The 25,910-nt window shown below is 44.9% G+C and overlaps 1 protein-coding gene across 2 annotated transcripts in view; it reads right to left on the reverse strand.

Annotated features, from left to right (window-relative positions):
- The window catches only part of LOC142572989 (phospholipid-transporting ATPase ABCA3-like), a 124,898-nt gene that overhangs the window by 62,382 nt on the left and 36,606 nt on the right, over nucleotides 1-25,910 (reverse strand). For both annotated transcript variants that reach the window (XM_075682475.1, XM_075682474.1), the window contains exons 11-17: nucleotides 25,337-25,547; nucleotides 20,127-20,376; nucleotides 14,845-14,975; nucleotides 6,942-7,181; nucleotides 3,349-3,384; nucleotides 2,030-2,386; nucleotides 1,484-1,609 (exon numbers count right to left, since the gene is read on the reverse strand). In XM_075682475.1, the coding sequence (XP_075538590.1) occupies nucleotides 1,484-1,609; nucleotides 2,030-2,386; nucleotides 3,349-3,384; nucleotides 6,942-7,181; nucleotides 14,845-14,975; nucleotides 20,127-20,376; nucleotides 25,337-25,547 (1,351 nt within the window). The remainder of the gene's footprint in view (nucleotides 1-1,483; nucleotides 1,610-2,029; nucleotides 2,387-3,348; nucleotides 3,385-6,941; nucleotides 7,182-14,844; nucleotides 14,976-20,126; nucleotides 20,377-25,336; nucleotides 25,548-25,910) is intronic.

Genomic DNA, 25,910 nt, shown 5'->3' on the forward strand with positions numbered 1-25,910 from the left:
CTCATAATTCTATTTTCACCATGAGTCGCCAGGATGGCTCATTTTCCTATGGGGTCCATTGTAGTGAAGAGGAATGCCCGGCGCTGCAGCCACATCGCCAGTCGTCCGGTAGGCGCGAGCTCGAGATTGCCTGAGCTGCTCTGGTTGCGACACGGTGCCTTCTGCTCTCTCCTACTGTACTCATATTGGAGTAAAAATAACTGATATAACAGGAAGTAGGGCAATGACGTGTGTGTAGAAAAAAAACAAAAACATTCTAACACATACATTAAACGCATGAGTAAAAAAAATCACCGCTCAAGCACTCCGCACATATGGTTAACCAGCGATGCCGAAACGTGCGTCCCCGGTGTTTATCACTGGGCTAATCCCGACGGTTCATTAAACGACGGCTTGCTAGGCTGCCAATCCTCGCTACGCAGTTGCTGCTTGCGCTCGGCTAAACGAGCCTGTTCTTGTGCCCGGGCTGCAGTATCGGCACAGCGTAGACGAGCTCGTTGCCGGTTATGCTCGCGGCGTTGCTGATCGAAAGCTGCCGGCTCTTCAGGAGTACGTATGACGCGTGGCCTATCCATTTCAGAGCCGGAGAGAAATTGCTGCGCGCCCGCTCGGCTGCGACCGAGAGCAACGACGTCACTACTGGCGCCGTCAGTCGCGCGCGTCTCTCTTTATTTTTGGCGCATGCGCATGGGACTGCGCCTGAGGAGTTTCCGGCGTACAGGTGACAGACGGACCGACGGACGTATCGGCTAGCCATGTAAAACATTCCAGCATTTACACTCAAGTCCAGGACTACACATGCTGCCAGATATAAACGAATAACTTATAGCACATTGTCACGTTGTAGCGACAGTGAACCACCGCAGTGGCGCAACGCAGGTTCCGGAACCAACTGTTTATTGGGCGAACCTTTGCCCAGCGAAACAAGTAACGCTCAGCAGAATTATAGCGGCGGACACACTCGTCGATGGTGTGAGATCTGATTTGCGGTTCATGCGCGCCGCCTTTTATACATGACTCGTCGAGCATTCCAGTGCAATCGTTGGTGCTCGCGTACCTCCCGGAAGGTAGATGATGATTCGCGTTGTGCGCGCAAAGCCTGACACCTCAAGCTTCAGTGAGAGCACAGGCAACAAATAGAATGAACGATAACATTCGAGTAAGCTTCAAATAATGCAGGTGCGTCTTGCGCTAAGCTATTACTTTAGTTCGTTAGCTCGTGAAGTGCGGTTCCCAGGAAAAGGATAAACAAGTACACGTGTCAATATATTCCCGAAGTCCACTTTTAAATACAGGACAAGCTAGATTGCTGATATAATGAAAGTGGCAAAGTGTTCAAATGTCAATTTTCTAAGGAATAAGTAAGTGAAAAAAAAGAAAACTCGTTAGTCTTACAAAACGTGTACGTTAAGAAACTAATAAGTCGTTTAAAAAGACCACCTCAGGTTGATATGTGTAACTTAAGCAAGATTTGGAAGTATACCTGTAATGAAGCTCTCAACAATGAGGCCAAAGTATGCCACCGCTGACGTCTCCACGAAGAACGAAGTCACGTAGCAGGTGGGGATGAAGGCCACACCGAAGAAGCAGAACAGGCCGAGGTACGTTGCTGCGTTTTGCAACAGTGTCAATCATATCACTGTTTTCAGAACGAGCCCTCGCGTTTGTTTCAAATCAAATAACGCATGCGGAAGGCGCTAAAGGGATGTAGGGCACGAGAGCGTGACGTTAGACTCTTTCGTTGAGCATCGGCATTGCGACAAACACCTCTAGCTACAGTTGGCCGGGCTCCGCCCGAAGCAGAAACATGAAGCGTTGAGACAGTGAGCGCTGGCGAAAAACGCAAGAACACCCTCCCTATTTTCTTGCTCACTACAGTACCAGCAACTGATTTTCTTTAGAAGTCGAACCCGCGCCGCCATATTCCGATCGCAGATGACTTTGCCATCCATGAAGGCTGAAATACGCCTACGCCAAAGAGCACCTAAATATAAAATGAAAAAAAAAATAGAAGAGACGACGCGCTCACACAGTATGATGTTGGCCTTTTTGGTGAGTCCCCAGGGATCGATGATGAAGAGCGGCAGCAAAGCGATGATGCACGCGATCGTGTAGGACGCCATGTCGATGAAGAAGCTCATGAACCAGTAGCGACTCGCCGTGATGCCGGTCATGAGCTGAATGGCCTTGGCCTTGGTGAACGTCTCCTCGGTGGGCAGGAAGACGTAGGCGGCGGCCAGCAGCGACAGCAGGAGCGGGATGGTGAGCGAGTCGACGATGCGGGCGATCAGCACCACCGTGAACACCGGGTCGACCACGCTGTCCGACACCTTCTGGATGTCGAACTTGAACAGCGGCGCCTTGGGGCCTTCGCGGATCATGTAGTCTGCGAGCGGCGCAACCATGTCAACTGAAACAACGCGACGGCGGACGGATGTGCAGAACGTGCAGGCAACAGAGCACCGTCTATCTTCATTAGCAACCCCCTGAAAACATCGGGGGAAAATGAGAACTTGGGTAACTATACGAAACGAGCCAACACGAAGTGATGATCGTGAAAATCTCGCTAAGAATAAGAATTCTGTGTTCAGCGCAGTATTTATTCCCTCAGTTAGTTTTGACTATAGATCTTTGTGGAAAAGACAACATTTGTTAATTCCCCATACATGCGCTACTCCGAGCCATACACGTTCTGATTTCTAGTACAAGTGGGTTATTTCTTTATTACCACTGCGGCAAGGCGTGAGGGTACCTCTTTTCCACATCTTTAATAGACTTGCCGCATGAACCTTGGCGACCTCGAGCCTGTGCGCTGATGACAAGATGCCCCGGATGTTTTCCGAGGGCGCAGCTTCGTCTTCGGCCTGGCTATGGCTGCTCGACATACCATCAATAAACACTCTCCAGCGAGCACTTTTTGATGCAGCACATAAGTTAAAAGCCAGGCGAGTGGATATAGCGGTTACTAACGATGCCCAGGCCTTCATTACCTTGATATTTCCGTAGACCTTACGACCTCCTCTACAAGTTTAAATGTCCAGTGCCGCTGTAAGAGAAGAATTTGTTTCGCTCTATCCTGTTTTCTTTTCACTGGGCGCCAGAGAAACTGGCTCATCTTCAGGATGACGTAGGTAATGCAAAATTCGAGTTAATTACGGAAAGCGAAAGGATGAACTGAGTCTGAGAATAAAGCTTTGTAGCGGAGCGTAACCAGAGCTACAAAGCCTTGATTAGACAAGCGTAACTGGTACGAGCACCTTTTGCGTTGCATATTTCAAAGTAGATGCAACGCGTGCCCTACTGAAGACTTTAAAAAATAAAGGCTATCAAAGAGGAAAGCACACTTACACAATTCTTTGAAGGCTGGTTCCTTCTGAAGAAGGGCTGCACAAGTGAAAAAAAATATAATAATGAAGCAATGCGCGTTTAATTATTTGTTAAATCTTTCAGAAAGAGCTTCTCTAATAGCCACGAGAACGCGCACAGGGATGCAGAAATGTAGAATACGAAGAGATGCGAGAAATACGAGAACCGGTGTTTCACGAGCAATGTCTGTGGTTTGTTATATTAAATGATGCCACGTATAGCTAGAGCTATTGGTAAATTGCAACGTGCAGTGTACCAAGAGCGACTATAAATTATTATTCGGTCTGGTGCGTTCCTGTTCAGACTAGCCTAGACCGCATATACTGTCGACATTTTTTTTGAGAGCCGGCAGAGCGCACGTGCTTCAATAGTCGCGGTCTCATAAATAGTAATTTACGTTCAAAATAATTTATCGCGTAAATTATTATTTTTTGGCGCGTAACGAATTTCCGGAACTGGCCTTCTTGTAATGATCACGATTAACCACGCACAGGCTTTAAACAAACTTCAAAATTTCATCTCTGTGCGAACTCAAGAGCCAACCAGCCAATACACGTGCGTCAGACGCGCAAAGTGTGCGCGTTCACATATCATAATGTAATGCGCGTTAACTATACGCCTTCCTCGGCTATCGGTCCAAGTACTCCTCAATTAGTTTTCTACGTGTTTAGATTAAAGTGCCAAGATCGATTGATTGACAAACAAAATGCGAGAAGTTCAGCGCTACCTTTTTGTCGCTTTATTTGACTTGGTTCGCCGTGAATGTACGTTAGTCTCGATTACACTCAGACATGCACCATCTGGGCTGGGACGACGCATTTTCCACGTGCTGTGGCCAGAAATTCAAACTAAGTATCTATAGGCAGATTAAACTGTACTAAAATCCCAGTATTGAACCGTAGATTCTTTATTGTTGCGCTGTCGTCCCGTTTCAGGAAACTTACGGTTACGCTTACGGTTAGATTAAAATTAAATTATGGGGTTTTACGTGCCAAAACCACTTTCTGATTATGAGGCACGCCGTAGTGGAGGACTCCGGAAATTTCGACCACCTGGGGTTCTTTAACGTGCACCTAAAGATAAGTACACGGGTGTTTTCGCATTTCGCTCCCATCGAAATGCGGCCGCCGCAGCCGGGATTCGATCCCGCGACCTCGTGCTCAGCAGCCCAACACCATAGCCACTGAGCAACCACGGCGGGTGCTTACGGTTCAACTCCGGATCAAAATATAACCGGTTCATGCTCATTTGTGTAGACTTGTAACATACAGAGAGGAGTATATATTCATACCTGAACTGTGGGGCACCTGAACTCCACAGAGAGACGAAAAACAAAAACAATATACAAAGAGAGCCTGCCGTTCTTCATGCCGAAAGTACTTAAGTAAATCCCTCTGTGGAAGCACTCCTCGAGAACCAATACGCGAAAAGCAATACTTGATTTCTGTCGCACCTAGAACAACTTATGCATAAGTAATCAAAAATGACCCTCTGGCTAAATACTTCACCTTAAGAGGGACACTGTTCCTAGGAGCCGGAAATCGGTACAAATATGTTTTCGTGTTTCCTTGCCTCATGTTGGTGCAGAGCAAGTTTTTGGGGATGGAACCCTATAGCAACCTTTACTGATTCATGTTTTGCTATAATCAACATTAATATGTCGTGAAACGTTTTTCTCGGTTTCTCAAAACAGCATTTCTGACGGTGTTACAGTGTTGGAGTGATGACATCCCATGTTCTACTTATCCTATTGCAATAGTTATTCTTTTGTCAGAAAGGCAGACAACAGGTGTATAATACCAATAAATATTAATGCACAATATTTAAAAAGTAATATTTTTTTCTGGGTGTTACCGTGGGCTTTTACTGTAAAAAGGTATGAAATGCCACTACTTTGGCTCAGATCGGTCAAGAAAATTCAGTATTGTAGCACTGAAAACTGTGATCATTCAGCACCATTTCTGTATGTCAATCTTTGTAACACCATATATTGTTTAGTGATTAGCTCATCTCTAAGCGAGTTATGCAAAAAACAGGATTTGTTGCATTTTTTAAAAAGTTACATAATTTGCAAAGAAAAAAGAAACTGAACGAATATCTAAAATTAGCACATTGAAATGCGCAAATTTAGCAGCTTTCATTAAAATTTATCCAGCAGTATATAATAAAACACTTTTGAAGCGCAGGGTTGCCACTTCAGGAATTATATATTGGTCTTTGTCGCCGGTGCATCCTTTGAGGGTACAAAGAGCTCACAAGTGCATTAATACGATGTCTAGCTCTGCTCGCCAAGTTGAAAAACGCGATAACAGCGTTGCCATTTCTCACACGACAAGAAGACCGCGCGCATTTACAAATCGGGTAGCATGGTGCAGCCACCAACGCAGGCCATGCATGGATGAAAGCCGTCAGAGAAGGTAACGAAGCTGAACGGAAAATCATTATGTCTCTTTCGCTTTCTTTTCGGAGTTACAAAAAAAAGAAATGCATCTTTGCCATTCAGTTTAGGTACGCACAAAAATGCTCTTTTCTTCCCGCTTCAATTCCGGCTCGATACACTGCTCAATATGGCGCTCCCATCATGTCGCTATTGCTTCACGTTGCCTTTAATTTCCCCGTCAGTCATCTGCGCACGCACAGCGGTGGTGAGGTAAGCGAAAACAGAATACCAGTAAAAGTAGAGACATCGAAAAATGTCTTCCTGTTGGCAAAACATCCGACAGAGACTAAGCATTGGCTTTTGTTTTATATCCGCCGTTAAAGCAAACCAGGATTGTGCATAGTTCGAATAGTTTCCAGCGAAACTAGTGACACGGACAGAAATGCACGACGACACACGTTTGTCGCCGTCTCTTTCTGTCCGTGTCAGTACGTGTCGCTGGAAACCACCTGTGCTATGTGCAACCAACGAGCTCGGGCAAACACTATTCTGCAAGATTGCGCGCCCACGAAGAGAGCATAAAATTGAGTGCACTGAAAGGGAAAAAAAAAGCATCACGCTCCACATGACTGTATCACGAGGTCACCATGGAAACCCATCCGCATTTCTCAGCAAGAAAGCGTCGCAGTTAAAAATTTATTCTCCTGGTCCGGGAATGAACCCAGGACCAACATTTTTGCGGACTAGTCGCTCTACCATCGGAGCTAACCACGAGGCTGTAGCAGACCGAGGTCGACACTGAATATGACACATCAGAGGAAGACCGCCTTGCTAGCTGAAATAACCATATTTAGCGTCATTCGAGTTGTCGTTCCATTCGGCCTCGGTCTGCGATCCGCTGGCCTCCTGGTTAGCTCAGATGGTATAGAGCGACCACCACGGAAAGACCTTGGTTCCTGGTTAGACGAAGACGAACTTTTTTTGTATTGCGAAGCCTTTCTTCTGAAATAATCGTACGAGTTTCCTACGTAGCTTCATGCTACAGTCGGGTGGGTGAGAATTTTTTTTATCCTTTAGGAAGGTTCCTCCACCTTGAGGGGTTCTGCAGCCCGCAAGGTTTCCAAAATCAAGTGCTACGTGTGTTCCGCATCGCTGAAGATATGAATAGCAGCTATTGTGCAGGAATGCAGCTTACCAATCTCGGTGGCAGTCGGCGATATCGCTTGCTTGTGGAGCTGCACATACTTGGCCAGGTCAAAGTGGAAGAGATAGTAGGACAGCGTGCGTATGAGTGCCGTCACGAAGATGGTGGTCACAAGCAGTGGGATGGCCAGGTAGCTGCGCTTGCAATAGCTCATCTTTTTGCACATGAGTGCCCAAAACTGGAGCCGCCACAGACGAAAGCCCGTCACTGGAACGAAGTCCCGCTTGTAGGCTGGAGGAGCAAAACAAAAAAACTAGTAAATTGTGAGGAGTGGACTACATAAAATGGACAGGCGTTTCTGAACTGTCTTTTTTTATGTTTCGAGACAGGGAACGCTAGCAGTTACGGTGATGGCTTCGATGATGACGTACGCCTGATCTGACTTCGCAGTTGGAGTGGATTATTACAACAACCAGTACGGTGGTCTAGAGCAAGGATCAGTGTACGTTCAGAAATACGTTTGCGTCATCTTACGTAGGCTCCTGGCTCGACATACCTTGCTTTGAGCATACCTCGTCAGACTGGTCTTAAATCACCATTACTAGTTATTGCCAGAGTGTTACGACCCCAACTACAAGTTAAGAAAAGAATAGCGCTTTGCAGATAGGAAACACGTCTGTTTACACCTCGCGGTGACTAAGGGCGTTAGTTGTTCTGAGACTAATTACTAGGTCTGGCCAGTATGACCATAAATAGCAATTGAATGATGATGATGATGATTTATTGGCGTCCCCTTTGAAACGGCGTGGTGATAGTCACCTAGCCTGCTTGATTTAATGAAGTACGTCTATTGTACATGTTTTTCATTCTAGCATTTCTGTACACATCGGTCTCCAAAAACTTTCTTGTCCTCAAAACTTCTCAAACCTTGTATGGCTAGATATGCCTGTAACGGATCCGGTCGTATCAATTTCTTCCCTGCTTTTTCCCCACCGATACTCTAGACGTCTCTTGCTTACCTCTACTGGAGATCAGTTGATGCTTCCGCCCACTTTATATACATGCGCTTCTGGAGGTGTGCGTTACCTACGCGTCTCGCTGGGTGAATCCCTTCGCATACCACTGGGATGTGCTGAGTGGTCTCCGGATTTTGTTTACACATGCCTCATCTTGTAGCGAATATTTGATCCGGTGTGTGTTTGTCCTTAGGCAAGCAGCTTTAGCCTCACGCAGCAAAGCACCGCCTCTTGCGTTATCGTGTAGTCTTTTGCTCCTTATTTCTTTCTTCCCATTCCTATAAATCTCCAAGGTCTGTTTTGTTTCCATTATTTGCATATAATTCGCTGTTTGTTTCTCTAACTTTCTGCCTAATGGCTGTTGGTTGTCTATTTACACTTTTAATTACCCTGTACTTGGTAGTCAACCTTCTTCACCTCTTCCTCCATTCTGTATCCATGCCTTTCAGGTACAGATAGTTGTTCCCTTTAGCTGCCCATTTGTTTTCATCCATGTTCCGGAGTTTCTTTCGAAACCAATGTTGAGCGGCGCTACCCTGACTTCAAACGAGGCCAAACCCATGTGACACTGCACTGCCTCATTTATGGTTTTACCGCGGGCCCCCTAACTAAACCGGCCTACCGATCTTTGCTTAACTTCCGATTTTAAACTCAGGATGGCGTTTGCAAAGGTTATCGCCGGTACCATCAGTCCTTTTCAGGTTCCACGCTCGAACTCATACTTATTTTCGCCCCAAAATGATCTATGCTTATTATTACTACAATCCGCTTCACCTTTATTTTCAGATTATCTTGGTGGGTGCCTGAGTAAGTCTTTCCTTCGTTTATGTGTACGCGGAGGTAATTATATTGCTTGACTATGGCTCGGAGTCGCTGTTAAACTGACACCACTAAATTACTTGCCTCTTCATTAAAGATCGTAATACCTGATTTCTGTGAGCCAAACTTAAGGCCTAGATTTGTCGCTGCATTGCCACAGACATTCGCAATTGTCTGTAAATCTCTTGCATTGTCCGCTAGTAACTCTATGTCGTCCGCATATATCCGGGAACGTTCGCGGCAGCATTTGTCCATTACTCATGCAGTATAAATCAAACCCTAATTCACTGTTTTCGGATCGTCTTTTATGGCCTTAATATAAAACATGAACAACAATCGCGGCAGAAGGCATCCTTGTATTTGGTGAATTTCCCCCACTTCATAACATTTTGTGCCTTCCCTTACGATGTATACTAGGCTGTCTCTATATGTAGATCACTCAGCAGCTGCATGAAATTGTCATCTATGCCTTCGTGCTTCAGAACATCCAATAAGAATTTCCTATCTACGTTGTCGTAGGCTCCTTTAATATATACAAATGCTATCCATAAAGGTATACTCTGAGCTACTGAAATCTCTATGCGCAGAGCTATAATCACCGAGCTAGTCATTGGGATCATAACAGCCAGCGCCCCTAGTGACCGCGAGCTGGAAACAGGCGCGTTTTTTTTATGGGCAAAACGCCATTTTTTTGAATAAGTCGTCTCCAAGGTTATTATTACATTTAAGATAGTCTATCGATATCACAAAAACCTGAGAGCATTTTTGTGCAGTGATAAACGACCTGCAAAGAAACTAAGTGTTAACTACAGTTTTCCGAAAGTTAAAGTACTCTGCGTTAAACCAAGAAAAAGCTCCGAAATTGCTATCTATAAAACGCACTCAGGACACACACGAAAACTGGTAAATATACGCCTGCTGTTGCGCCGAAGAGTTTGGTAGGCCATGTCCAAACGCTTTTCACGAACCGAAATCAAAACCACTGGCAAGGCGAGAGCGAGTTCCGGCTGGTTTTGTTCTGTCGAATAATGCTGTCTTTCTTTCTTTTGTTTTTCGCTTCTTGCTCGGCTCAGCTTAGTTGTTGACTGCACACGACTACGTCACTGCTTTCATCATTGCGGGAGCTCCTAATATGTTCCTTTCGATGACAATACGAGCATCTTTTTTCACCGGGGCAACGGTACATTCGTACAAGCTCGTTCTTTAAATCTTTTTAATGTATATATAAATCTTCCAATATCTTTATAGGCTGATATAGGCCGCCAATCGTAGAAAGTTTGTTTTATCGCATGTTACCCTCTCCTTCGCACCGACAGTGTTCTGGCCGTCCTTTACAAGCCTACAAACCAGTATCTCCTTAAATCCTGATGCCTCGGTCAAGCCTACAGCTTCCAAATTTGATTGCGGAATGAATACTCTCGCATTCTATGAGAATATTTTGAATGACTTGTGGACCATCTCCGTACACCATATGCACGAGACGACTTCGCCTGCAAATTTTCTTTTGAAACCACATGCGCCGCATTCACAAGGCATTTTGCCATCGGCTAGCCGCCTTCGCTAGCAATGTCCAGCATCAGGATCGGGCGAAAATTTTTCTTGCGTAAAATATCGTGAGAGATTTTTGTGAATACGGACTAGCGTTATCAGCACTCTGGTCTGGATTCGAACAATACGGCACTGTCCTTGGAATTAGGATAACATTTTTTTTCTTTGATTTAATTTTTTTTGTCTGTTGGATATTGTTCCATAGCTGGATATCCATAGCTGGATAAAAGCTCACTGCTTAAATCGTGGTGGTGTAAAAGCGAAGCTGTATTCCTCAATTACTGTTCGTCTGGCCACCGGTACTCGCTCTTATTTCTCGATATGCAATTTTTCTTCGCTTCTATTCATCAAAGATATCGCCTTGTACGCCAGGCGAGCGTCGGCAGTAGCCAATACGCAAGGCGAAGGCGTGCCTTATCGCCTTGCGTGACTTATCGATCACTACAGCCGCCATTCTACCTACAAAAAAAAAGCAGCATAGAGAGCGGTGGCCTACCAAGACACCGCTTGCTGATTAGGTAATTGTTCTGGTGGGACCGATAGGGCCGTCCTATTCTTGGGAGCCGTCATATGTACGGATTCTTGTCGACCGGATCTATTCTTATCACCCATCGCAACGAGTGGCCGATACCTTAGATAATTTAGGCGTGGCGTCCTGCCAGCTAATGACGAAAGGTAAAAAGAATATAAAATGGAAAGCCTCGTCAGATAACACGGCCTGTTCGGCCGCAAGGCCTCACTGCATCTGCTGTCGCTGTCTATGCTCTTGAAAACGTATTTCAGAAAAGAGACGGAGATATTAAAAGAAGTTCAGCTCTGTCGTGACGTCCCAAAAATTTACACCGTATGTCTGGACCCATCCTATTTCCCATCGACGGCGATGCATTCGTCACTACATTCTTAGGCTGTCACAGAAAATGGAATGAGAGAAAGAACGCTCATCAATCTCGCCATGACCGAAGCCGTGAAAAATGTCAAAAGAAATATGTTTTAACAAAGAGTGATTTAGCAGAAACTTCTTATTCCACTATGACCGGCATCGCTGTTGTATTTCTAAAGCACGAATAAGATAAATGTAGGTCTTTGCGTGAACTATAAGTGTATACAATATCATAGAAAATGTATATTTTGATTCCGAAGCTACCTTAACTTTTCACGTGAAAAGCAGAAAGATAAGGATTAAGAAGGGAGCCTGGTAAGAACGCCCAAACATTCCGATGTTATCCGCTGCATGCATATATGTGCGGTGTTCAAGTTAGACTGGGGAGAAGGGGATTACTTGTGAGACTGAACGCGGAACAGCTCACCAATCTGTGATTCGTAGATAACATTGTCCTGTTGAGCAATGCCTGGAATAGCTTAAAACATGGGATTGAGGACGTTAGCTGACAAAGCATTTGTTTGTTTGAATATCAATATGCAGAAGTCAAACCTAACGTTGAATAGCCTAGAAAAAGAAGAAGAATTAATAACTGGCATTGAGCATTTAGAATCTGTGCAAGAGCAGGCTTATCTAGGCCGATTACTAACAGGGGACGCGCATCATGTGAAGGAAATTTACATGAGAATAAGAATGAATCAAGTCATGGCCGATAGCTTACCGCTGTCCTTGAAAATAAATGTTTAGAATAATCGCAACATATGGGGTAGACACTTGGAGTTTAACGAAGCTCGAGAAGTTAAGGACCACTCAACAAGCGATGTATTGAAAATGACATGCGTAACGCTATGGCACCGGAAAACAGCGGTGTTGACCAGACAGGCGACCAGCGGTAGCTATTAGTGTCGTTAAGAATATATCTTGTGGAAGGCATGGACTTCGCCAGGCGATGTAATGCTTAGCGGTGACAACCAGCGGTATATTATAGTATACATAATGAATGCCAATGCAAGGGAAGCACAGTTGAGGAAGACAGAAAACTAAGTGTTTTAAGGAAATTAGGAAATTTGCGGCATAGTGTGGAGACAGCTATGCGAAGACATGCGTTTATTGGTGATCGCTGGGAGAGGCCTTTGTCGTGCCGTGTACATAAAAAGGCTGGTGATGATGACAAGAGTGAAGATGATGATGAACTCTTAGTTTATTGCTCCGGCAAAAACCCTTAAGGTGCACAACAGGGTCTTAGACCAACTGCGCCCCCTTGGTGCGCCGGCAACGTATTTGGTGCTTATTAAACTTTTGCGCGCACAAAGACAGGACGTCGAACGAAGAAGGGACACACAACTTCGTTCATTCGACGTCCTGTCTTTGTGCGCGCAAAAGTTTAATAAGAACCATGTACAACCAACTCGCCCAAAACGTAACGCTTTTGGGCAACGTATTATTGCTAAAAAAATGAAGGAAACAATGGACACATCCAGACCATCTCCCAGTGCATAACTGCTATCATAAGTAAAAGCATTGAAAACCTAGAGCACAAGGAGTAAGAATTTCTGACACAGGTGCCAATGTTTCGGCGCGGAAGCCCCCCTTGCTCATGGCCAGATGTGGGCATTTATTTATTTATTTATTTATTTATTTATTTATTTATTTATAAAATATTGCAGGCCCAGGCTAGGGCCTATGCAGGAGGGGTATCAAAAAGGTTTACACAAGCACTGATAAAAACATCAAACATATCATCACAAATCATGAAGAGAGGGAAAAAATAATATATACATAAACATGACATATCAATGAGCACCTTATGGCCATGAAAACAATTATAAACATTGCAACTTTAGGAAAAACAATCCTTGGGTTCACGACAAGGAAGAAAGGAAAAAAAAGCAAGAAGGAAACAAAAGAAAAGCGCTTCACATTATGACGCTAATGCGTCAAATGAGTCACTGTTCTGAAGCATACATAGCGGCAAAACGTTCCAGTCTGTAATCGTTCGTGGAAAAAATGAAAACTTCATTGTGTTAGTACGTGTTCTAAATGGTGTCATCGATTCAGCACGACGATTTCGAGTCAGTCGTGACATCAGAGGTTGGATGTACGGAACAGGGTTTAATGCGAGATGGTGGTTTTTCAAGTGAAAAAGGAACTTCAATCTCAAAATTTTGCGACGTAGCTTAAGTTCCTGGATATTATTTTGTTGCATCATAAAGGTTGGGGGGTCCGGCATGCGGTATCTAGAAGAGATAAACCGAATGGATTTACGTTGAATCATTTCCAGAGCATCAATGTTTTTCTTAGTGTGTGGGTTCAAAATAATACATGCGTATTCGAGGGCAGGTCTAATGATTGAATTATAGGCCAACAGCTTGACGAATGGTGGGGCTTCTTGAAGGTTTTATCTGAGGAAGCATAACTTACGGAAGGCAGATGCGCATATGTTAGATACGTGGTTATTCCAACTGAGATTCTTTGTTATTGTTACGCCGAGGTACTTATATTCGCTGACTTCTTTGAGTAGGTGAGATGATAGCGTATATGGAAACGAGAAGTAATTTTTCTTTCTGGTTACATTCATGTAGACTGTTTTTTCGGAGTTTGGATTCGTACCCCATTGGTTGCGCCATTGATAAATATTATTCATGCAATTATTTAGAAGCGCCTGATCGTCTACGCTATTCATTTCCTTAAACATCACACAATGGTCAGCGAACAGCCTTATTTCGACAGGTTCAGGGATAACATGAACAATGTCATTAATATATATATAAAAAAGCAAGGGTCCTAAAACACTTCCCTGAGGAACATCTGATGTAACCGGAAGTTTGGTTGAGCAGGAATCGTTTATATTAACAAACTGTGCGCGAATAAATAAGTAAGCGGAAACCGAATCCACAATAAAATTTGGAAGGACCATATTTTTAAGTTTGAAAATGAGTTTAGCGTGAGGAAATAAATCAAAGGCTTTCTTGAACTTCAAAAAAAATAACATCAATTTGCCCGGGTTTATCTAGAATAGTTGCGAAAGTATGTTCGACTGAGACCAAATGAGTAACAGTGGAAAAACCATTTCTGAAACCATGTTGGAAAGGGTTTAATATATTCCTATTGTTTAGGAAGTCAGTGATATAGTTGGCTATGACATGCTCAAGAATTTTGCAACAGCAAGAAGTGAGAAATATGGGACGATAATTTGAGACTAATGATTTATCATCTGTTTTGAATACTGGCACGATTCGTGCTGTTTTCCAATCGCCGGGAATGCTAGATGAACGTAGGGAGACACGGAAGATGATTACAAGACAACTGGCAACGATCTCGGCATATCGACGCGGAAAAGCATTTGGATATTATCAGGGCCTGGTGAAGTTTTACTCTTTAAACTGAGAAGCATAGACACCACGCCTGATAATGATACGATGTCGGAGTCAAGATGACATGACGTAAGCAATATATCGCTTACAAAAAAAAAAAACAAGAGTCCATACACGTCTTCATGTTTAATCTTCCCCATATGATGACTGCCAAAATTCTAGCACACTTGCTTGTGAGGGTACCAAATTGTGCCAAATCTTTAGGACTAAACATCCATGTTTGGTTTCTACGTACATGAGTTCATGTCGCCTTTTTAGTAAACGTGTCCTGAGCAGGATAATGACACCAAAAATACTGTTTTCGTCGTTTTGCTTACGTTCTTCGTCCTTGCCAGTGTTCATCTGTGTAGTATCCTTAGTCTTGGTAATTGCGGTCTCGGCATTTATTCCGCTGCTCTCGGGGTCGCTGGACTCATCCGTCTCCATGCCCACGTTCTCTTCGTCCACCCTGCGCCATTATAGCATCGTAGGAATCAATTTGCTTATAGTGAACATTAGTTTGTTTGGAGGAAACTGCGTGTAAATACTGAGGAAAGTGAAACAGCTTGCGGAAGTGCTCTCATAGACTGTGTGCAATAACGCAGCTATTATCACTTCACTCATTCATGCGACAGCGTCAAATGGACCATTGAGCGAAAAAGCCGGCAATTCTAAATTGCTGCGACGCCCGTTACGAGCATGCCTCGACGGAGCAGAGGGGCGAAAAGGAACAGCTGCTACCGCGCTGGCGCGCCAGGTGTTGCGTGAGGGGATAAGCCCCCAACGCCCGACGCCCCGTCACCCTCGCTCTCTCAAGCCTGTATTATCCCCGCGCTCCTAGTCCGTGCCTGCTGGCTATCCGAGCAGGGATAGCCTGCAGCAATGAGCTTTGACAATTGTTTCTCGAAACGGGCCTGCGTCATATGTGGGCAGGATTTCACAAGCGCGGACTCCAGGGATAGGGTGGCAATTCCTCTCTTAACGAGCTCATGCCATACGATTCTGCTCATCCAAAGGTCGTTAAGAGAGGAATTACTACCCTATGCGTGGAGTTCGCGCTTATGAAATCCTGCCCACATATGATGCAGGCCAGTTTTGAGAAGCAATTGGGAAAGCACACTCCTGAAAGCTAGCCATACTTGGTCTTGGACCCTGTCCAAGACCGAGCACGGTTAAGGGCCCCAGACGTACTCCCAGCACTTCAGCTCGAAAAGAGATGAGGACCGAAGTAGTCCCTTATGTGCATGGGATGGCCCACAACATGACGAAGGTCGCCAGTAGGTACGGTTTACCAGTAGTTCTTACGGCGCGGCGCAATCTAACAGGCCTGTGCACACGCATTCTTTGCGAACAAAGAAGGCTTGATTGCCAGAAGGAGCACACAAGTATGTTAAATGCGTCACCGGTGCCGTCTTTATGTTACCGCTCTTGTGTGTGAGGGCCTATATTGGTTAAACCGGGAGATGCGTTAACGACCGAGTACGGGAGCACGAACTGTCGCTTATTAATATATACGATGCGCATCTACCCACGCATTGCTTGGCCTGCAAGTGTAAACCATGGTTGCATAAGCTTAAGATACTACGCAGAAGTAAGGATACTACAGCTCGTGAAGTTTAGTATAGAAGCTTGTCACATTATAATAAGAGCCATAGATTGCGTTAGCGACACGTCGATCCGCCTATTTGGTAGCGAGACACGTTGTAGTGACAGTCCATCCACCACATTGTCCTCGCTTCTCGGAAAACCAGTTTACTTCGACGTGGGGGTCATTGTGGGGGTCATTACCCCTGCTCTTTCCTGAAATCGAGGCGGCTCCCCGACTGGGACGCCATCACAGCCATTCGGCAAACCTGCTTTTACTAAAGCTCCGAACACAGCCAGTAGACTCTCCGTTCTCAAACTGTTAAAACGTGTATTCCTTGCCTGCGCTACACCGAGCTCCCAACAACGTCTTTTTTGTATTTTGTTTTTCTGTGCCATGGAGAAAGTGTAAGCATGCGCTAAACTGTGTCATACCTAGTATTTCCTATTAAATGCGCAGCATTTCTTGGCGAGCATTTGCCACATTGACAGTATCTATCTATCTAGCCACCTACATCTTGGTGATCTAATCATCGTTTCGTGAAATTTGTATGTACCGAAATTGACATAGTATGACAGGAGTGTGTGACGAACATTAATAATTGGTCATGACATGAATATCATGACGTGTGTGTCATGTAGGTTATGAAACAGCTGCCTAAGTGTTGGTGCTCTCATGGTCGTTTCGTTAATGTGGTAGGTACCAAAACTGTCATAGTATGATAGTATGACAAGAGTGTATGAAGGACATAAATGATTGGTCATGACATGAATATCATGACATGCGTCTTGTCAAGGTAATGAAACAGCCGCATACGTCTTGGCGCTCTCATGGTCGTTTCGTTAACTTCCTAGGTAACAAAAGTGGCATAGTATGGCAAGTGTGTATGACGAACGTAAATGATAGGTCATGACAATAATATCATGACATGCGTGTCATATCGGTCATGACACAGCCACGTACGTCTTGCTTTCATGGTCGTTTCGTTAACTTGGTAGGCTACCCACTCACTGCTTCGCATATCATCGATTCTCACAAAGCGTGGGATATGACGGATTTTTTCTGGGGCGACCCAATAAACCAGTTGTAAGTTAGCGTCCGTGGTTTCGTGTCCTCCTCTTTTTCCGTGTTTCTTCGCGCTACAATCGCTTCAATACATATCAACCAACTGACCCGAGAAGTAAGTTTTATTGAATATGCAGTGCCAACTGGGGGGGGGGGGGGGGGGACGCCCATGCGTAAGCGGCACAGCGTTGTTTTCTTACTTCGTGGAAGCTCAGGTAACAACCGGTACCTTCATAGATATACAAATTAGGTTTTCGTGTTGCCTGACTGTGGGTGCATGACCTGGTGGTGCCTTCATGTCCACAAATTTTGGATATTGCTCATTAGCCGTCTTGTTGTACTTCACCGAAATACAGCCGCCTAACTCAATCAGCAGCGCATTTTTTGTTTGAGCCTTAGATATACTGGTATAATTATGAAGGCGCCGTAAAAAATCCGAGGACATCTAAGCGCTTTTTATGAATTATAAAAGCAAAAGCACTAATGTCCAATTGAACGCTTCTGAGCACTTTTTCGAGTTGTGAACTTCTCGTGGGCAAGCGCGTTGGGACACTTGGGCAACGCCTCCTAGCGAGCACAAGGCCGGTGCACTTCACTGCATGACGTCATACTACCCTGACAGAGTGCCACAGAAACAAATGTGGACACACCCGAGTAAGCCGCGGTTATTTTGACGTCACCGCTTTCGTCACGGCGGGCTTGGAAATGGAAATTTCAGTGCAAGTAACATGATTTCATAAAGCAGAGTGCACAGCCCTGCTATCTAGGAGGCGCCAGTTCACTACAGATGGTAAGACACCCGACTTCTGAGCGTGAGGTCCTGGGTTCGAAACTCACTATGGCCAACGTTGTTCCTTTCATATTTTTTCAGTTTTTTGATGCGTCAGTGTATTCATTGTGACTACCGATGCGAAGTTAGAACTCAGGTGAGAGCTTGCGCGCAAAAGGAACGCGCGGATAACACAGGCTTCCGAGAGCGAGGGTCACGTGACAACGCGGCGTTGCCCCTACTCCTTACGCAACACCTGGCGCGACAGCAGATGTTACGTTTCACCCGCCCTGCTCCTTCGAGGAGCGCACGTGACGTGGCATCACAGCCAATGGGAATTTAGGTGCCGTTTCGCTGCTACAGACACCGGCGTTTTCGCTCAATGGGCCATTTGATGCTTTAGCATAAGACCGGAGAAGAGACAAATGAAACTCGGCTGGTCGTTTCAAGTTTTTAAAGATGCTACGCAGTACCGTTACGCCGGTGTATTGCAGGGAAGCTAAACATATTAGCCAACTGGCAATTCCAAGTTTCATGGGTATGCACACCAAGAAATGACTAGTTTCTTCGTTAAAGAACATATTTTTTTCTCTGTGCTGAAATAATGCCTAATTAAGTCGCTTCGTGACCACAGGTATTCCAAAGTCTAAGTCCCCGCTTTGTCCGCTAGTATCACCATGTTGTTCGCATACATTAACTCAGGGACTCTTTGTTGTACCATCTACCCTTTACGGGTGCAAAATAAGCTCAAATCCAATTTACTACTTTCTAGTCGTAATGCTCGATCTTGGATTACACAAGAGCGCCACCTCTCTCAGCGAGTTCACCTGTGATCTCAATGAATGTATGAATGAACGAATGAATGAATGAACGAATCAATCAATCAATCTTCATTTGGCATTAATTCATTCATTGATTCGTACGTTCATTAAAAAATGAATGCTGGGACATGAACTAAAAGCTTCTTGTTGGCAACCTGAACAGGTTCTTGTTCCTATTCACGATGAGCACAAATGCAAGGCATAACATGAATCAGTGTGATATTGAGGCTGTGAGTAGATCCAACAAACTACTACAAAATTCCTGTAGGAATAAGTAGGCAAACAATTGAGATCCGTAGTTTTAGAGCGCAGGTCCTAGGCGGCCGTTCTTGCGGCGAGCGTCGGCGGCGTAACCGAGCAAGCCAGCACAGCGAAAGACGAAAGCGAACGCGGAGCGCAGCAGGGGATGGAAGACGCGAGGAGGGTGCAGCAGAACCATGAGGCCGAAAGCGGAGGAAGGTATGGTGAAAGCGAGAGAAGAAAAGCGTAGCGCGGCGATGATGGCTACGAGATGGCGCCAGAGTAGCCTAGGTCGTCTGGTATGTCTTTCGGCGGCGGCTGCTGTGAATCGCACGCACGCGCATCCCACGCGCTGCCTCTGGCGATATCCGGATTAGCGAGGCAGTCGCGACAAACTTCGCTCCGTTTGCATCGTGCCGGACGATACAGACTGTCCGCACCAGCCAATATTTCACGAAACGGAAACACGTATAGAGCTGCGCTAAAATTTTGCGTTAGGGAGTACTGTAATATATAGGCGGTGAATTTTTCATATACGGTAAACATATCAAACTTTGCAAAATAATATTCTCCTGAGTACAGATGTAAATATACCGGATCCCGTTCACTTTAGTGTCCTGCAATCACGCGTGCCCAGTTCGCGGTAGATTCACTAGCATAGCCTCCATTTAGCTGGATTAACAGGGGTTCGCAACTTCCACGAGCTTCAGATGTATTAGGATGTGCACAACACTCCTGAGGGCGCTTGAGCCTACCTTGCGGTAGTTGCGCGGTTTCCCCACACGAAATCACCGGGAACGCGAATCTCCCCGGCCATTGCCTGTGACCCCTAGCCGAGTGCCACATCTACATTTGGCTGATGGGCAGGGCCTCCAACTGGAGCACACAGGGCCCGTCTGCAAAAGGCGCAAGTGGTTATACATGATTGGTCTCGATTTGCCGCAGTTGGAAACGGAACTTTCTTGTCGTCATACAAGTGTGCTATGCCGGTCACACTGGCGTGACATGTGGAGACTTCCGTGCTAAACCGGCAGTACGCTGTGCGCGATTGGTAGATGGGTTAGGGTGAGGGAGAAATCTATGTCTGTCCTTTCTGCTTGAGTGTCTGACACAGGGTCAGCTCGGACATCCGTGCCTTACTTGAGTAAGACGTCTTCGAGCGAGGTGGCGGCCAGGCCCATCGTGAAGATGCCCAGGTTGCGCTTGTTAGTCTCAATGGCCTGCATGAGCTTGACCAGCTTCACGTGCTCAGGGTTGCCGAGAGAGAAAACAAGGAAGCCTCGGCGTTCGAGGAACACCTCGGCGCTCTCGACGACGGTCTTGAGGAAGCCGACGATGTGCTTCACGTTCGGCATCTCGGTCGTCGTCATGTGCAGCCGATAGCCGATTCCTACAGAACGCACGCGTGCAGCGGGGCACTGATTCAGTTACGCACATGGGCGCTACACTCGACTAACGCGGGCTTCTACTCAGTCTCCAATTGGACAACCTCATCGTGTGGAGCTCGAGAAACATTCTTCTTGAGCGTAAGCTAACAATTGCGAGATCTACATTATATAAGTCACAGGTTTTCAACTGAAATTTGAAAACAAGATGAAAAGAAAAGAAAACCCACTAAACATCCGCATGGTATGGTAGCTGCGCCACCTTTCAGCGCTCCCGGCACGCTCAGTTCGGATACTGCCTGGAAATACAGGTAAATTTTGATGATGAATATCTCGAATTAGTTGCACTATTCAAAAAAAAGAATTATAAGATGAGGGCGCATTCAATTGTGACTGGCTCGAAATTTGCTATTTTGTCAACTGCTGGCGCAATAGGAAAAAAAAAAAAGACAGAACGCCGGTCAATATGGGATTGTCTAAAAATTCTTAAACGTCTCGGCTTCCACACGGAAGCCTTGTTCACTCTATTCCCATAATAATAATAAAAATCTTACTTTTTTTATTAATAAGCCTTCTGATTGCTAATATCTAGTCAGAAAGCAATAGTCTGAGGCGTACCCCAAGGGAGCATTCTTGGTCGCTTACTCTTTAATTTATACATTAATGACACAATCTCTATATCACCCGACCTAAAGTTCATCACATATGCAGACGACACAAGCTTACTCGTGTCATCCTCCTCCAGTGCTGAAGCGTTCGTTAAAGCAAACATAGCTTTAAGAAAGTTAGAAGCTTGGACAAACAATAATGAACTTCAGGTTATTAGAAAAAAAAAGCAGTAATTTTTCATCCTAAGGGCAAACAGCTGCCTATCGGTCACGAACTTTTGTTCAGATAAAGATCGAGGTGGTCGAAAGTATTAAGGTATTCGGCGTATACTTCCCTAAAGCGTTGCAGTGGGATGACCACGTAAATCATATTCCGAAGAAATTATGTTCCATGAGAGACATACTTAAACGAAATCGCATTTACTATGCCTTTCATCCTACATAAATTATTCTCACTTAGTTTGGGGCACTACGACCGACAAATAACCTTACTAGTCTTTTAAAAATGCAAATAAAGATATTTTGCGAATCATTAGTGATCTGTCAACGCTTCATTACACTGAACAAATCTTCAAAAACCTAAAGGTCATTCCAATATCTAACAAGTACCAACATAAACTCCTGCGCTAGTATAAACTTAGCATTAGGGAAAATTGTACGCTGTTTTTAGATATATGTAACCTAGAATCATTAGGCAACGTTGCCTATAACACAAGAAAAACTGACCGCTGGAAAGTTTCAAAATGTCGCACTAATTGCGGATTTCAGATGCTAAGGAATAACCTGCCTCGACTGATAGATGCACACATCAAAGCAGAAATAGATGTTCTAGACCTAAACATCTGTAGAATGAAGGCGTTGTTTTATTGACTCACATGGCGCATGGTCCTAATAGATAGAACATATACATGTATTTCCTAAACAAAACACCGTGTCGAGACATTGCCACTGCTTCTTCAGAAAAGGTCTCTGTGTTGAATTTGTTATTTCAGTTCTATTGTTAACTTTACGCAATGCATTCGTAAAAATGCCCATCATCATCATCATCATCATCAGCCTAGTTACGCCCACTGCAGGGCAAAGGCCTCTCCCATACTTCTCCAACTACCCCGGTCATGTACTAATTGTGGCCATGTTGTCCCTGCAAACGTCTTAATTTCATCCGCCCACCTAACTTTCTGCCGCCCCCTGCTACGCTTCCCTTCCCTTGGAATCCAGTCCGTAACCCTTAATGACCATCGGTTATCTTCCCTCCTCATTACATGTCCTGCCCATGCCCATTTCTTTTTCTTGATTTCAACTAAGATGTTGTAAAAATGCCCATGTTTCTATTATTCTTCTCTTTATACCGTTCTTGACTATGTTGCTTCGTTGCCGTCAATGCCAAGGGGATTAAGATTTTTTTCAAGCTGTAATGGAACGGCTTTTATTCTTAGCCCCTTTCACAATGTGTACGTCATGTTGTGAAGAACAAATAAAATGAATGAATGAATGAATGAATGAATGAATGAATGAAGCTCACGTTATTAGCGGGAAGGAATTTCAACCTCGCTCAGAACTCTCCTGCAAGAACCTCACGCTCACTGCGGTTAGTTTTGTTATAATTATATATGGTCTAAAACGAACACCCTGCGTTGGAATGTACCAGCTAATGTTAGCCAAGTTTTAAAAATGAAGTATAGGATATACAAGGACGCAACTAATGGTATTCTGTCAGCAGTGACGTACCGCACCAGGATGAGTTTTCTAATAATTAAACTATCATTAATTAGATAAAATTGATTAGCGAACTCTTTAACTACTGAATCGAGGGCGTGAATGTTCATAGAAGAATAATAATTGTGTTTTGAAACATCCGATGCAGTTGTTTTCAGTGTAATATGACTAGCGTAATTATTTTTTCCCGCGTTAATCATGCGGCTATGTACATAAGCCGCATGATCACGCGCCCACGCGCCTCGACACCAGCGGTCCCAGGCGTTACTTGGAAGGATTAACTCTTCTCAATGCCTGGCTTGGTTGCCACGTGAAAGTGGCGAGGCATTGGTATTGCCGTTGGTCACCGCACACTGCGAGCTGCCTTTTCCGTGCGAAACGCAAAGCCAATGCGGTGCGCAGCATTATTGAGGGTGAGGAGGACAAAGGCACTGAGCATGAGTTAATTCTTCCGAGTAACGCCTGGCGCCACTGGTGTCGTGGCGCGCGGACGCGTAATCATGCGGCTATTGTTGCGACAGCAGTTATATGGACCTTCCAGGCGTGTTTCTACCGTCGCCGTTGGCGTTGCCGTGATGTTCCCTATTATGTCCGAAGGGGATAACATCGTCGTCGCGCGCCGTATGTATATGTGCGAGTGAAAGCGTGCGAGTGTGAGCCGACGATGGCGGCTCAATCTCGCGCGCGCGAGGGAGGAAAGCGGGGACGAAGTGCGCAACGTTCCGTCGCGTGAAAGGCACCGGTTAGAGGGAGGAAGAGGGGGAGGGCATTCTACTTCGCCAGCGGCTGCGTATATATGGGGCGGTCGCGCGGGGCCTATCCTGAAAGCGATCTGCTATGGGGGCAGAGTCTAGGAGCGAGCAGGGCTGATAGCTTCGTGTGCGCTGTGCCGTCGCCGCTTAGTTCGCGTTGAAACGACAGGCAGCACGAAGGCGAATTCGCTCGCTGCTGCTGCCGCGCTTCCTCACTCCAGCGTTTTGACAGCGTGTTTCGGCGGCCATCGAGTGAGATGAGTTCATTTTTGCGCGTGCACGCGTGTGACCATGCTTGTTAATTTAATTAGCAAGCGAATGTTTACACATTTATACGGCCGATAAAACTACTATCCTCAGTTCATATAGCTGTCTACTAATTTTCTATTTCGGGCGAAACTGTGTGTGGTAACAACAAAATTCAAACAGCACTAAACGAACGGGACTAGAATGAGGAGGAGACAAACACAGGAGGAGACAAACACATCGCTGTGTTTGTCTCCTCCTCATTCTGGTCCCGTTCGTTTAGCGCTGTCTGAATTTTATTGTTACCATGCAACACCAACTCGCCCAATCCGCTGCCCTTCTGAAACTGTGTTTCTTTCACATTTCGCGCGTTTACTTCTTACGCGGAAAATATAATTACGCGAGACATATTACACTGAAAACAACTGAATCAAATGTTTTAGAACACAATTATTAATTTGATATAAAATTTGCAGCCTTAATTCCGTAATTAAAGAGTTAGTTAAGTAAGCTTACCCAATTTTGAATAGTTGAGTCGTGGAGAAAGTCCTCCTGGTGTGGTACGTAACCGCTGACAGAATGCCGTTGGTTGTGTCCGCGTATATTCTACGTATATTTTATTTTTGAGAGCTAGGCTAACGTTCACTAAGACACCTTTGACAAAAAATTTCGACGGCTGACTATATGCATACACAGTCGCCAGTATTTGTTGGCACATATGAGGGATGAATATTGAACTGTTTTCTTGCGGCAAAATGTACGCAATTCTTTCACTACTTGAGGGGCTTGGATAGCATTTTGAAAATTTCCTCTGGTAGCTTCAATACACGTGCAACCAAAATTATCGACCAAATCTATACCAAATTGCAGTTCATTTTTGCGAAATTTCATTTTGCCGCCCAGGAGTTCGCGAATCCTGCGTTCCTTAAGTGCAACTGGCACCATCTATATGTTTATCTTGCTTGTGCAGTTCTCTATAAATGAAACAAACGCGGTACAAATTGATTAGTTCCATATGGCTAAGGACTTCCCCTCAGATTAATTTGTACTTTCTTGACTGAATGCTTCACTTCTATGTCCTCGTGGCCTGCTGGATTTGCTCGTGACACCCTAGAATTGAGGTAGCAAATTTTGTATCGTAATGACTAAAAAAAGGACGTGATATAATTATAATCTGAAAAGAATACTTTGGTAAAAATATTCTATCGAAACCGCTAAATATGAAATTCCTGAAATCCTCGAGAAATCAGATTCGAAATGCTCTTAGGTAGCGTAACAATAATTTACTAGTGATTGAAAACATCAAGAATACTAGGAAATCTTATTTAGGACATGTAAGTTTTTGTGCTGTCATATTTCTTTGCACCGTCAGAAAAAATGCAATGTACCGAATTAATTCGCAAACAAGCCCTATATTTTATCTATTTCACGGAATATCAGTATTGTCAAAGAGAGATGTCAGTTTGTCTTGTTGTCGCAAAAATGTCCCTAAGGAGACCACAGAATAGGCTAAATATCTTATCAACGAGCAAAAACTTCACTCCGTTTAGGATACCATTTCTAAACAAGCCAAAAAAAAAAAAACCCAGCAGGATTTAGCGGAAAAACTTCTTAAAACGGCAACAATGACCTCAGACACGCACCGTACTTCCTCCGCAGGAAGATGGATGAGCCGCAACACCGCACGCTCCCCGTGGAGATGATGGCGGAGCGGTCCCCGAGGATGTCGGCCTCCTCGATGGAGTTGGTGGCAAGCAAGATGCCCCGCTGGGCGCGGTTCTTCAGGATAGCATGCCACAGAGCGTTGCGCGCTTCCGTGTCGCAGCCTACGGTAGGCTCGTCTAGCAGCAGCATCTGCAGTTCCGACGGTGCCAGCTAAATTGTTCATCGCTGGTTTGCTTTAGTGTAACTGGGTAGACGATTCGGAGAAAAAAACAAACGCGAGCACTCTACATCTTTGGCAGTGCCTTTTGACAAATAATTTTCCCGGTACTGCCTGCTAGGCATGTGCGAATCACGAGGGAACCAAGCTGCCCCTTACATTTGAGGCAAGCGCCTTCAATGTCGTTTCAGGCCGGTTGTACAGGAGGGAGATTTATTGGGGTACCCAGACAAAAAAATGCCACCAATTTATCGTCGACTGAAAACTGTACATTAGGCGAACTATTGTAGTAATTTAAAATTTGCAAATCCGTGCGCTTTACTGTGCACCATACC

The sequence above is a fragment of the Dermacentor variabilis genome, chromosome 2 (assembly GCF_050947875.1).
Source record: "Dermacentor variabilis isolate Ectoservices chromosome 2, ASM5094787v1, whole genome shotgun sequence".
Classification (NCBI taxonomy): domain Eukaryota; kingdom Metazoa; phylum Arthropoda; class Arachnida; order Ixodida; family Ixodidae; genus Dermacentor; species Dermacentor variabilis.